Source organism: Cervus canadensis, chromosome 3, assembly GCF_019320065.1.
Source record: "Cervus canadensis isolate Bull #8, Minnesota chromosome 3, ASM1932006v1, whole genome shotgun sequence".
NCBI classification, from domain to species: Eukaryota; Metazoa; Chordata; class Mammalia; order Artiodactyla; family Cervidae; genus Cervus; species Cervus canadensis.
In genome coordinates, this window is record NC_057388.1 from 10,143,844 (window position 1) to 10,157,414 (window position 13,571).

General features: G+C 40.4%; 1 protein-coding gene across 1 annotated transcript; it reads left to right on the plus strand.

The window, feature by feature from the left end:
• Positions 1–6,171: 6,171 nt before the first annotated feature.
• GNG11 (G protein subunit gamma 11) lies at positions 6,172–11,528 on the plus strand. Its single transcript, XM_043462615.1, has 2 exons — positions 6,172–6,774; positions 11,107–11,528. Exons 1-2 carry the CDS (start codon positions 6,679–6,681, stop codon positions 11,230–11,232), a joined length of 222 nt encoding a protein of 73 aa, XP_043318550.1. The 5' UTR covers positions 6,172–6,678; the 3' UTR covers positions 11,233–11,528.
• Positions 11,529–13,571: the final 2,043 nt, after the last annotated feature.

Genomic DNA, 13,571 nt, shown 5'->3' on the forward strand with positions numbered 1-13,571 from the left:
CAGAAATAGTCGGACATGACTGAGCATGCACGCACACAAAAGTTGTTTCAGGTTTGGCTCCTAGCACAGTGACCTCCTACTCTGACCAGAGTAAGTGCTCAACAAAGATCTATTGACTCTTGTCCAGCCCCTTTTTCTTTTTTTTTTTTCAGCCCCTTTTTCTTAACACATATCAAACGAGTCCAAGCTCATACTGCTCACCGCAGAGCAGACCAGTAATCTAGAAAAGAGTTATTGGGGCAAGGAATAGCAACTTTATTCAAAAAGCCAGTATACCAAGAAGATGGTGGACTTGTACTCCAAAGAACCATCTTGCCTGAGTTAGAATTCAGGGTTCTTTGATACTAAAGGGGAGTGAGTAAAGTCAAACGTTTCCTGGTTCCCGTCAGCCTCTGGAGAGGATGTGTTAATGTCTTCCTTCCTGCAGTCATCCGCAGGTGGGCCTGGTCAGGATCCGTCCTGTAAGCGAAACAAAAGTATTTTTCCTAAATGCTCATTACCTGGGAGGCAGGGTTCCCAGAGATTGGCCATTTTGTGTAATTTCAGCTCACAGGTAACATCCCCTTAGAGATTAACTCTTTTGTATTGATAGAATACAAAAGGTTCTCCCCTGTTACATGACGTTGTTATTGTTATTTGGTTGCTAAGTCGTGTTCAGCTATTACAGTGACCCTGTGGACTGTAGCCCGCCAGGTTCCTCTGTCCATGGGATTTCTCAGTCAAGAATACTGAAATGGGTTGCCATTTCCTGCTCCAGGGGATCTTCCTGATTCAGGGACTGAACTCTGGTCTCCTGCATTGGCAGGCAGATTCTTTACCACTGATCCACCTGGGAAGCCCAGTTATATAATATGCTTTTTATATTAAGGGATTCAAAGATAGACTACAGTAGTCTCATCTTTTTTTCCTCTGCAGAGGCTTTTCTCCCCCCTGTGGAAAATAATAAAAACCCTCTCCAACACCCCTCCCCCCCAGTACTGCCCATCTCCCTTTCCTATTCTAATTTTCCTCCATAGCACCCATCATCTTCTAGCATCCTACATATTTTATCTATTTGTTTAATTGTGGTCTGTCTCTAGGGTCTTTTTCTGTGTGCCACTTAATGTTCGTTAAGTGTTCCATATATCTTTTTTTTTTTTCCTGATTAAAAAAAAAACAAAGTCTTGGCTTTGGCATTTACTGACATGTATAGTTTTAACAACATCCTTACCGTTCATCTCTCAACTGGAAATAGATATGGAAGCCAGATGATTTGAAATTAAAACCCTGACTAATCCACTTTCTAGTTGAGAACTTCAGGTAAGTAATTTCAACGTGTGAACTTTGTAAAATGGATTAAGATGGATCCTTATGTGACTATTTTAAATCACTTAGATAGGAGATAAACATATAGGTAAAAGGTAATAAATCCTACTCCTCTTTTAAGGTCACTAAAAACTCTCTTTGTTGCTCACTCCATCCCCAGAGTATATCTCCTGATTCATTTAACATAACCTTGCTTTCTCTTACTATAACGTATATGGTTGTCTTAGGATTAATGCTATACTGTAAATTTCTTAAGCCAGAAGCTCTGTTCATCTTTGAAACTACCATGCCAACTAATAAATTGTCTCTACAGTTTAATTAACATAATAAGTGTTTAATTCAATTAAAAGCAGGAAAGGGCGGTGCTTTTTATATGGGATAATTTTTCCTGTTGGCTTATCTAATGGATGAAACCAACCAGAGACTAAAAATTCCTGTTGCTTCAAAATACAGATTGTCAGCAGAAATTTGAATACAATAAAAATGATAGGAAGGAAATACAGAGAAAGATGGTCCAGGAAGAGAGAAATAAGATCATGACTGTTTCTCAGCCTACAAAACTACATCTGGTGGTGAGTGACTCTGGGTTTTTTTCAGAAATTACTTCAGGGTCAGGGATTACAAAAGGAATGAACAAAAAAATGCTCCAGAGTCTTAGTATTTGGCTCTTCAACAGAACTTCCTAATATTAGTGGAAATGGGTTAAGTACACATTCTTACTATGTCATTTGAGATACTTGAACTTTGATGTTCTGTACACATAAGTGAGTTTAAATTTTAGCCAGAAAAAAAAAAGAAAAAAAGAAAAAACCTCAATGTTATTTTAATTTGGATTGATTTGATTTTAGCCAGATTTCCAAACAAGGCTAATTTCAAACTTCTTAAATTCTTCAAAGAATATATTGCCACAAGGAAAACAGTAAACTGAGTAATGAAAATGACCAATTATATGCAGTAGAAATTAAAGTCTTCTATGGACAAGATTGATAAATCATTCTGATACCATGAATCATAAGTAACTATGAATGAAAATTGGAGCATCAGACCTCGTCATCCTGTGATTTCCTATTCTTTTTATTTAGAAGAGGAATCTTATGTTATAGTAAATTGAACCAATATCAAATGAACCGAGTGCATCAAATGTGGGTTAAATATTTTCCTGAAAGAAACAATCACTTTAATGACCTAAAGAGACACCATTTACTTTATAAATTTTAGAAGGGCAGAATTTGGGAGATAACCTAATTTTATCTATACCTACAAAATAGATGCAGAGAGGATCCATGTCTTATAAAAATTACAAGGCAAAACAAGAACCCTGCTTTTTTTGAGCTCAAGTTAGTATTAAATCACTTCCCTGGTGGCTCAGATGGTGAAGAGTCTGCCTGCAATGCAGGAGACCTGGGTTCGATCCCTGGGTCGGGAAGATCCCCTGGAGAAGGAAATGGCAACCCACTCCAGTACTCTTAACTGGAAAATTCCATGGATGGAGGAACCTGGTAGGCTACAGTCCATGGGGTCGCAAAGAGTCGGACAGGACTGAGCAACTTCATTTTCTTTAGTATTAAATCAACTCCAATAAAACTAACTTCAGTATTTTCTTATAGACTTTTCTTTATATGGATTTTTAACAGCATACATTAGAAAAAAAGTCAAAGAACTTTTTTCCTTTTCTTTGTATGTCAAGGTACATATGTCATAGTCTTTGCTCTTTTATACTTTAAAAGTGAAAATAACGACATGGTTAATTTTTTTTTTTTTTTGGTCATTCTTTAAAACATTTGTCAGGAAGACAGTGGGCTGATGATAGAGGTTTGTTTCTGGTTATGTCTGTCATCTTCACTGAAGAATGATTCCTACACATAATATTTTGCAAAACAACTTGTATTAGAAGTAACAGATACAAGTAAAAATCAACACTACAGTTGGATACAATTAATAATGGACTTTAACATTTGTCTATTCAAAATCTTTGCTTGACAAATTATGTTTTTGAGAATTCATGAGAAATTGCTTACCATGGTTGCTCTCTGGGAGATGAATGCCATTCTTAGGAATAGGGAGCTACCTGCTTTTTTTTTTTTTTTTAAGTACCCATCATTTTACCATTTAAAATCAAACAACAACAACAAAACATTTTTCAGAATGCTGTGTAATCATGAGATTTCAGCATTTCCCAACGCATTTTAGTGTAATCAATTTACTTAATATGATTTTGGCATGTGAATTTGATTAAAACTATGAATTTTTAGGTATACTAATATGCACTTCATCTCTAATTTAAGTCTGATAATACTGTGGAAAAAGTTAAAGAACCATTATGGTTTTATAACTATCACTGCAGGCAACTAGATGATTTCACAGGGAAGAAATTTCCAGGCCAAAATAACCCTACTTTTATGATTTGGAACAGGCATACATTAATTTACTTAACCAACCTATTTAATTTGGGTGCTGAGCTTATTTAATTCAGGCCACATTAACTTACTTTCACTAACTTATTTAAGCTATTTTTAACCAAGCTTTTAAATTAAAGCAATGGGGAAAATAAAAATAAAAAAAAAAGAATCAGTTCTGGAGACAGATTCGGTTTTCTTGTCTTGGCTCATTGCTTGCTAACAGGGAAAACTCCCGCAGTTCTTCTAATGTTGAGCCTGGGAGCTCCTAGAATGTGTGGTATTTCAAATACAAAAAATGAAGCTCCTAAATATATTTCTTTGTGAAAGTGGTTTATCAGATGTAGATACATAACAACAGTTAGAAATGAAACGCACTTTAGCTAGTTCACCCCTCCCTTACTCCATCACACATCTCACAAATTGGAAAACCAAACTCCAGAAGAAAATAAACGACTTTTCCTAGTGATGGCCAGTGGCAGAGCAAGGACTGGAACTCATACTGCCGCTGCTGCTAAGTCGCTTCAGTCGTGTCCGACTCTGTGCGACCCCATAGACGGCAGCCCACCAGCCTCCCCCGTCCCTGGGATTCTCCAGGCAAGAACACTGGAGTGGGTTGCCATTTCCTTCTCCAATGCATGAAAGTGAAAAGTGAAAGTGAAGTGCTCAGTTGTGTCTGACTCTTCGCGACCCCATGGACTGTAGCCCACCAGGCTCCTCCATCCATGGGATTTTCCAGGCAAGAGTACTGGAGAGGGTTGCCATTGCCTTCTGCCCTGGAACTCGTGAGTACTCATCAAAGATTCTTTTCATTCTAATATATTCAATGAGGATAAGTGGGTGGAGCCTAGTGAGGAATTATGAACAAAAAAACCTTTGCTTACAAAACAGAGAATGACTATGGTGTCTAAGGCCAAGTACCCGAAGATACTCAGTTAATGCCTCCACTCAACTTGAATTTTTTTTAATTTAATTTTTATTGAAGGATAACTGCTTTACAGAATTTTGCTGTTTTCCGTTAAACCTCAACATGAATCAACCATAGGTATACATATATCCTCCGTTTTGAAACTCCCTCCTGTCTCCCTCCCCATCCCACGGCTCTCAATTGATACAGAGCCCCTGTTTGACTTTCCTGAGTCATAAGGCAAATTCCCGTTGGCTATCTATTTTACATATGGTAATATAAATTTCCATGTTACTCTTTCCATACATCTCACCCTCTCCTCCCCTCTCCCCATGTCCATTCAACTTGAATTTGACTCTACAGGCAGGGGGTCATTTCTGGGGAGAAGGAAATACGCATCCCATCACTTGAGATACTTTATTTTCCTTTCTTCATGCTTCATTTTTCTTCTAGTCTTTTGAGCATCATTAACAAGGTTTTAGACAGTTAAAGGGAAACTTTGTATGGGAGGCAAACATTTGTCACATCATTCTTCTGGCTTTACAAAGTAGCAGCTAGATGCATATGGCTTTCCAGAAGTGGAACAACCAAAACTAAGTGGATCCACTGCAAACATACAGGAAGGTGCTTGAGCCAGAAATTCAAAACCCTTGGTGTCAAGTGTCATCCAAACCTTGACAGATAGGGAATGGAGAAATACTTTCTGGTAGGGCTTTATTTTTTTGATTTTTTTTTTCATTTATTTTTATTAGTTGGAGGCTAATTACTTTACAATATTGTAGTGGTTTTTGCCATACATTGACATGAATCAGCCATGGATTTACATGTGTTCCCCATCCCGATCCCCCCTCCCGCCTCCCTCCTCATCGGATCCCTCTGGGTCTTCCCAGTGCACCAGCCCCGAGCACTTGTCTCATGCATCCAACCTGGGCTGGGGATCTGTTTCACCCTTGATAGTATACTTGTTTCAATGCTATTCTCTCAGAACATCCCACCCTCGCCTTCTCCCACAGAGTCTAAAAGTCTGTTCTGTACATCTGTGTCTCTTTTTCTGTTTTGCATATAGGGTTATGGTTACCATTTTTTTAAATTCCATATATATGCGTTAGTATACTGTATTGGTCTTTATCTTTCTGGCTTACTTCACTCTGGTAGGGCTTTAAAATTTCTACTTCTATCTTCTCCAGGACCATCCGCTTATACTTCAAACACTACAATTATTCCCCTGAAAAAAGAATAAAATCCCTGCTGTTGAGGATGCCAGTTTATTAACGTCAGAGCTATAAACAATATTGACATCCCCAAACCCTTTTTTATCCCAAATTTGTAAATGCATTTCAAGCATTTAGCAGACTGGTTGTGTTCACATCAACAGATGTGTTGTGCATTTCTGAGAAGATAGCTCAGTTTCGTTTTCCTCTTGGGCCTTTTCTTAAGCGTCCGCATTCCCCCACAGTAAACGTGTGTAGCTGGGGGGAAAGTTACGTGCTGTGTATTTCTGAAACTCTTGGAGAAGTGAAGGGCCGTTATTTCCTGCCTGGTAGCGTCCTCCTTTTCTTGCTTCAAGAACAAAACCCGGATGTGACTTGGGAAAAGAGGGGGTGGGGAAGGAACAAAAAGTAAAACTTTTGTTGTTTCTCCAGGAAAGTGGACTAGCTCAACTCCTAGCCTTGGGCCCCAGCCCTGGCCGGTCCTCCCGCGGGCGTGGCAGGGTCGGGAGCCCGGGCGGGTCGGACCAGCATCCCCGCGGGAGCCCGCTCAGCGCGCAGCCTCTCTGCGTCTTCGGGCCGCCTTTGCAAACTCAACGCTCCCCGGGCTCCCAGGGGCAGATCTCCTGGTGTTGTGGGGACCTGACCAAAAGGGCAGGAGCTTTAAGACCCTGGGACGCTCGGGTGGGCTGGCGTGAGGGGATCTCGTCGGGGCGCTGGGGACCGCCGCTGGGAGAGGCGGTCACCTTCTGCGCGGGCGGGGCGCGCAGGCAGCGCTGTTAGTTCGGGACGCGCCCTGGTTTGCTGCACTTGCAGCCGCTCCACTTCCAGAGCTGCCCCTGAGTCCAGTTCTCGGGCGAAAATGCCGGCCCTTCACATCGAAGATCTGCCAGAAAAGGAAAAGCTGAAGATGGAAGTTGAGCAACTTCGCAAAGAGGTTAAGTTGCAGAGACAGCAGGCAAGTTGGATGTCCCGGGATATTTCCTTCTGTGAAATGAACCAAGATCGGTGTTGTCTAGTTTGTTGTAGTAAAACAGATTCTTGACTCTTGGGTGGGTGGGTGGGTGGATGGGGGGAACTGTTTGTTTCTTTTCTTGCTTTTTCTGCAGCTTCTTTTGAAGGGGGCTTTGGTGGTGCTTGAGAATTGCCTGTTGATGTGGGGAGATCATAGGAGGTTAAGGAGAGAGCAAGGATCTCATGAGTAATTTAAAGCCAAATGTTTGAGAATGAGGGGAACAAGCGAGAAATTCTGCCAGCTATTAGACAGTTGATTTTAAAAACCCAAGCTGTAGGGAAAAGCAGATGGCTACTTAGTTCCTTGATCTTTTTCATAATGGGAAAGAATAGCTTTTAAAAGTTGGAGGAGTTTTTGTTTGTTTTGGTTTTGGCTTTCTTAATCATAATGTGTCTTGAATTATCTAGTTTTGAGTCTTCATCAGGGGTCTCCAAGAAGTGTGTGATGAGCAGTCCGCTGGGGCTTGGGAGCAAACTGTTACAGTATCCATCTTTGTTTATAAACTTCTTCCCTTTATCATTTCCACTTTATGCTTTGTAAGTATGCACAGTGAACTAATACCTACACAGTATTATCTGTGTTTATTTAGAAATAAATAACATTAATAAATAAATACATTAATACTGCATACAAACATTCTTTTTTTGTGATTATGATTAGAAATTTTAGAGACCACTGAAGTGATCCAGATTTTGTGAGAATGTATGCGCCGGTGTTCAGAAGTCTCCCCTGAAATTTGTTGGAGACTTTGTCATTTTTATTTCAAGTTTTTACTGGTTATACAGGCCTTCATTCCTTCCCTTTTTCCTCAATCAGGCAACCTGTAGTCCAGGAAAAGGTTTTTGGATAGATTTTTTAAGATAAATGATGTAGTTCTTTCTCCCCAGCAAGAAGAAGTTAAACTGACTTTATATCTCTGTGGTTTAATACTAGAAAAAGTCAAGAAAAACAATGGAAAGGAAGTAGGTATGGTGAATATGTTCACTTATCTTCCTACTTTAGTTATGATAACTCTATTCGTGACAAGAGTCTTTTTACTCAGAAGGCACATTTTGAGTGATATTTGGAAGATGCAGACTTTTGAGGGAGTTATTTTTTATACATTTCTTTTCTCAAATGTAATATGTAACTTCCAAATCCCTAGTCTTCCAGAATTTTGAAGTTCAAAGTCCTTTCTGTACATGTTGAAAGTTTTTGTAGCTTTAAAAATACTGCTGTGTTTAAAAGAAAAAGCAAAGTTATAGGACAAAGTGAATAGGCTTGTTTCTTGAAACTTTTAAGAGACCCACTTTGTGTATGGCAAAGCCCATCTGTTAGCCACTTAGATCTTCTTGACACAACGAATCTTAGAGGTTACATATTAAACAGAGTTGCATGGATTGAAGTAAAGCGTTGTCTGTGCCTGGGTTGGAATATTTTAATATTGTATCACAATGCAGAACTTATAGGGGGGAAAAAAGAGATGTGTCCTCCACTTACCTAAAGCTTCAAATTAGAAATTGGGCAAGGGTCTAGATGCAGTTAGGGCTTCCCTGGTAGCTCAGCTGATAAAGAATCTGCCTGTAATGCGGGAGACCTGGGTCTGGCCACACTTCTAATAACAACTACCAGTAAAGAGGACAATGAATTATATAGTTATAAATCATTCCGATGTAGGGCAGTCTCTTAAACCACTTAGGAAATAAAGTCTTGCTCGGTTCTGTGCCCCTTCGCTGGCACCAGAAACGCAGGAAGTAATTTCCGCATCATTACTGCTACCCTAGTCGTCTGGGATTTCTCATCTCTCCTATCGTTGGACTTCCCGGGAGCACAGTGGTAAAGAACTTGCCTGCCAACACAGGAGATTCAAGAGATGCAGGTTCAGTCCCTGGGTGGGGAAGATCCCTTGGAGAAGGGAATAGCAACCCACTCTAGTATTCTTGCCTGGAGAATCCCATGGACAGAGGAGTCCATGGGGGTTGCAAAGAGTTGGACACGACTGAGCGACTTAACACTTGCACATTTCACTAGATGCAGCAGACTGTGTGGAAGTTAGAGGGATCATTCATTAGCAATTGCCCCCTTCCAGCTCTCCACCTCCACTCTGTAGGGACACATCCGGCTGGAGTGACTTTCTTGGGGAGAAGGAGCAGAGGGGAGAAAACTTTCAGGGAAACCTCAGAGGACAGAAGGAGAAACATCTAAGTCCTAATAGTAAGATTCCACCATTTTATTATGCACTTTGAATTATAACATGTTCATGCTAGAAAACCATTATGGCTCTTAGAGATAATTCAACCCTCTCACTCTGAAGGATTAAAAAAACCAACCTGAATTCCAAGGAGGCTAACTAGCCCCTTATTTAAGACCCCAGAGATAATGATAGAAATATTATTAAAACACTAAGACACACATCTTCTGATGCCTAGTCAATAAACTGTTAATATCTGAGCTGTGTGTTCTGCTCAGGCCAAAGATACAGAATTCACAGGCTGAATTCTGGCTTGTAGCTAATTGTTGTTCAAACCTATTCTCTTGATCATGGAAAGAAATACATTAGAGAAGCCATTGTTCACTCTTGGAGATTACACATCTTTTTGGACACTTAATGAAGAAGGCTCTGTAACAGATACCATTTAGGGAAACATGAGTCTAATTTTTTTCTAACTACGTTTTAGCCTTTCTTTTTTGATGTGGGCCATTTTTAAAAGTCTTAATTAAATTTGTTACAGTATTGCTTCTGTTTTATGTTTTGGTTTTTTGGCCAGGAAGCATGTGAGCTTTTAGCTCCCCAATTAGGGATCAAACCTGTACTCCCTGCATTGGAAGGCAGTCTTAACCACTGCACTGCCAGGGAGGTCCCAACATGAGTCTTATCTGCAAATTTCTCTGTGGTCACAGAGCCCAGCTTATGGATACTTACGTCATCACCTCTGAGAATTCACTTACAATGCCTGCACAATGATTGTCCTCAAAGGTTACCCGAGAGAATGATACTTGTAAAGATTTTATTTTGCCACATTTTAACTGTGTTGCCTAGTTTTAAATTTTATTTTCAGAGGCCTCCACACTGATGTACCAAGAAATCTTTGAGGTGTGGGAGTAAAACATTTTTTATCTTTTTTTTAACTTTAATGCAATGCAATAGATATGAAACATTGTGTTAATAATTTTAGGCATATAACATAGTGATTTGATATGTGTGTATATTACAAAATGATGTATTTTTGGTTACCTTAAAGTCTGATCTTTTAATAATTTCTAGTTTATGTTTTATGGTTATACATGATATATTAACACAGTAACTTCACTTAAGCGTAATTGAATAATTATGTACATTCTAGGATGCATATGCAGACATTTTTTAGTGATCAACACTGAAACAGTTTGGAGATTACTAATCTAGATAACAGAATCAGTGGAAACATTGCCTAGTTTTAAGAGGACTCCATTAGAATTTTCTGGAACTTCTATAATTTTTACTTCTTATTTCTTACTAGTTAATGCAGATCTTCATTAAGCAGTAATCTTTTTTTCCCTCCTTTTCTTTTTACTCCCCTATTTTTTATATCACCCTTATAAACTCTCTTAAGGATAGACTTTTTGAAGAAACTGTTCAATCTTTTCTCCACTCAGAAAAAGTTTACACTACTTACATAAACACAAGCCTCAGATAAGCCTTTTCTTATGATCAGTTCTGCACAGAAACACAGGTGGAGGGTTGGGGGGAGATGAAGGGGCATGGGGGTGTCACCAGTGGGGTGGGGAAAATTTGGGGCAACTTTCACTTTTCCAGATCAGACTTTCTCCAATGCTTCTATCATTCTGTGAAACTGAAGAACCTGACACATACTCAGTAAAGTGAGAATTTTTGCAGGAAACACCCCGAAACTTTTGGGGAGTAGCTGGACTGCAACAATTCATTAGCATGGGACATTGAAAGTGGAGTGTGTTTCAGTTCCTCAAATATCACGGAGCTGTCATCATCATATTTTAGCAGAGGAAGGAAATCATATGAGACATAGTGGATAGAAATGGCTGGGGATAATATTTTTAATACAGTGACTTTCAAACTTTCTTAATGCTACTGTAGTAAGAAATCTATTTCACATAGGCTGTATCATTCATATATATTATATAGGCTCTGTGCTACACTCTAATATTTTCATCAATTCTATTTGATTTTTAAAATGCTGGTTGTACCCAATTATGTTAACTTCACTAAAGTGTGGTGACAAGGTTTGAACAATGCCCTGATTCTTTCTTTCTTCTTTTCTTTCCTCCTTTCTCCTTCAGGTGTCTAAATGTTCAGAAGAAATAAAGAACTATATTGAAGAACGTTCTAGAGAGGATCCTCTGGTGAAAGGAATTCCAGAAGACAAGAATCCCTTTAAAGAGAAAGGCAGCTGCATTATTTCATGAATAACTGGGGAGACACTTCCCCCTCAGTGGAAGAGGTCCTTTGTTGTCGTTTTCCGAAATAAAACCAACCGCCTTTTAAAGGAATAACAGTGAAATTTAAAGGAGACTTTCTTAAGCGCTCACCTAGATGCGGTCTTGTCTGCAAGCTGCATGCTTCGCATCCCTGTGCACCACACACCCCTTTTAAGAGGACAGAGAGCATCTGATGTGTGATTATGGGAGTAAGGACCCACTTATGCATGACTCAGCTCCTTCAGTATATTGCTTCATGCCTCAAATAAAGTTTTATCTCTGCAGATTGAGTGTTGGCAACTTCAGAAGGCTTTCTCTCTCTCTTTTTTTGCATTACCTTTGATACTTCTCCCCATAACCTTTCAGCTGTTGGGGACCTGTCTCTAAAGATGAGGTGGTTTGACAGGCAAGGTCTCAGATCCAGCTCTCTCTACTTCAAATCTCAGGAGGTTTACAGCACTGAGTTCTGACTCCTGGAACGTTTTTATTTAACATTAACTAGTAGGGAACTGAGTCTGGGGGCGCTAGTGGTAAAGAATCTCCTGCCAATGCAGGCGACGCAGAAGACACAGGTTTGACCCCTGCATCAAGAAGATGTCCTGGAGAAGGAAATAGCAACCCACTCCAGTATTCTTGACTGGAAAATTCCATGAACAGAGAAGCCTGGTGGGCTACAGTCCATTGGGTCATAAAGAGACATGACTGAGCGTGCACACTCACACACACAACTGAATGAGTAGAATTCCTAATGTTGACTGAGTCAAATAACTGAATCAGGAACTAGACCAAGCCTCATCTAGTTCAACCACTTCCCAGTTTATCGTTGGACAGATTTTGTTCAGAGTGCTGCTATGATGATGGTGGCTGGAGAAATGCAGGGGCTGGGGATCGGGAGGAGCCCCTTTGGGGCCAGCCCTGCTCCGCCTCCCACGGGGCAGCACATCTCATATGTGATCACTAGGTCTTTCCATGGCGACCGTCCAGTTCTGTGGCATTGAGCACTGGCACAGATGCTTGGCTTTGTGCCCATGCCAACCAGCCTTTTCCAGCAGGCCCGTGCCAAGCTTACCTCTTTTCTTTCTCCAAAGGAACAAATCAATCTTTTGCCAACTTCTAAAATTAGCTTGCCTTGCTTCTCATTTGCTTGGTTGGAATTCTTCCTTTATTCTGGCCACTCAATCCTTTGCTGGTGACAGGTGTTGTGAATATTTTATCCCAGTCCACAGCTTAACTTTTCAGCATGGGATCCTAGCTGTCCTAGCGAGCCTAAGGGTACAGCACACCAAAGAAGACCCCCTGGCCCCAAGGAGATCTCAGAAAAGTTGCGCTGTGCTCAGTCACTGGGTTCTGTCTGACTCTTTATGACCCTGTGAACTGTAGCCTGTCAGGCTCCTCTGTCCATGGAATTCTCCAGGCAAGAATACTGGAGTGGGTTGCCATGCCCTCCTCCAGGGGATCTTCCCAACCCAGGGATCAAACCTGGTATCCCACATTGCAGGCAGATTCTTTACCTTCTGAGCCACCAGGGAAGCCCATGAATACTGGAGTGGGTAGCCTAACCTTTCTCCAGGGAATCTTCCTGACCCAGGAATCGAACCAGGGTCTCCTGCATTGCAGGTGGATTCTCTACCAGCTGAGCTACAATGGAAGCCATCTCGGAAAAGGGGCAGACCATGATTGTAAAACAATCAAAAACAAGAAAAACTCTAAAGCAATTTATGAATAGAGGTGAAAGGATATTATTAAAGCATCAAGCAATAGGAAATATGAGGAAATAATGTCCACAAAAGGAGAAATACAATATTTTTCTAGATGAAGTAATACCATGAAAATGTTTGTAAATTGCTGTTCACAGCAGGGTCCCAGTAGGATATGTTTGCTCTGACAGTTTTAGTGGAAAACACGGAAGGATGATTTGTCAAACATAGCAGGACATTTAAAACATGATTTGGTTTATAATCAGATTGGTCTCCCTGGGTGTAAAGAATCCACCTGCCAATGCAGGAGATGCAGGTTCAAACCCTGAGTGGGAAAGATCCCCTGGAGATGGAAATGGCAACCCACTCCAGTATCCTTGCCTGGAGAATCCCACGGACAGAGGAGCCTGGCTGCTACAGTCCATGGGGTCCCAAAGAGTCAGATGCAACTTAGCGACTAAACAACAACCTATAATTAAGATTAGGTTTTCATCATTGGGGAAATGATGTTTTAACAATCAGTTATCCACTCTCCAAAACAACATACCTAGACCTTACAAAGAAATATGAGATAATTGTATTTAGCAGCTCTAATTATGACATAAATGGCAACCCACTCCAGTATTCTTG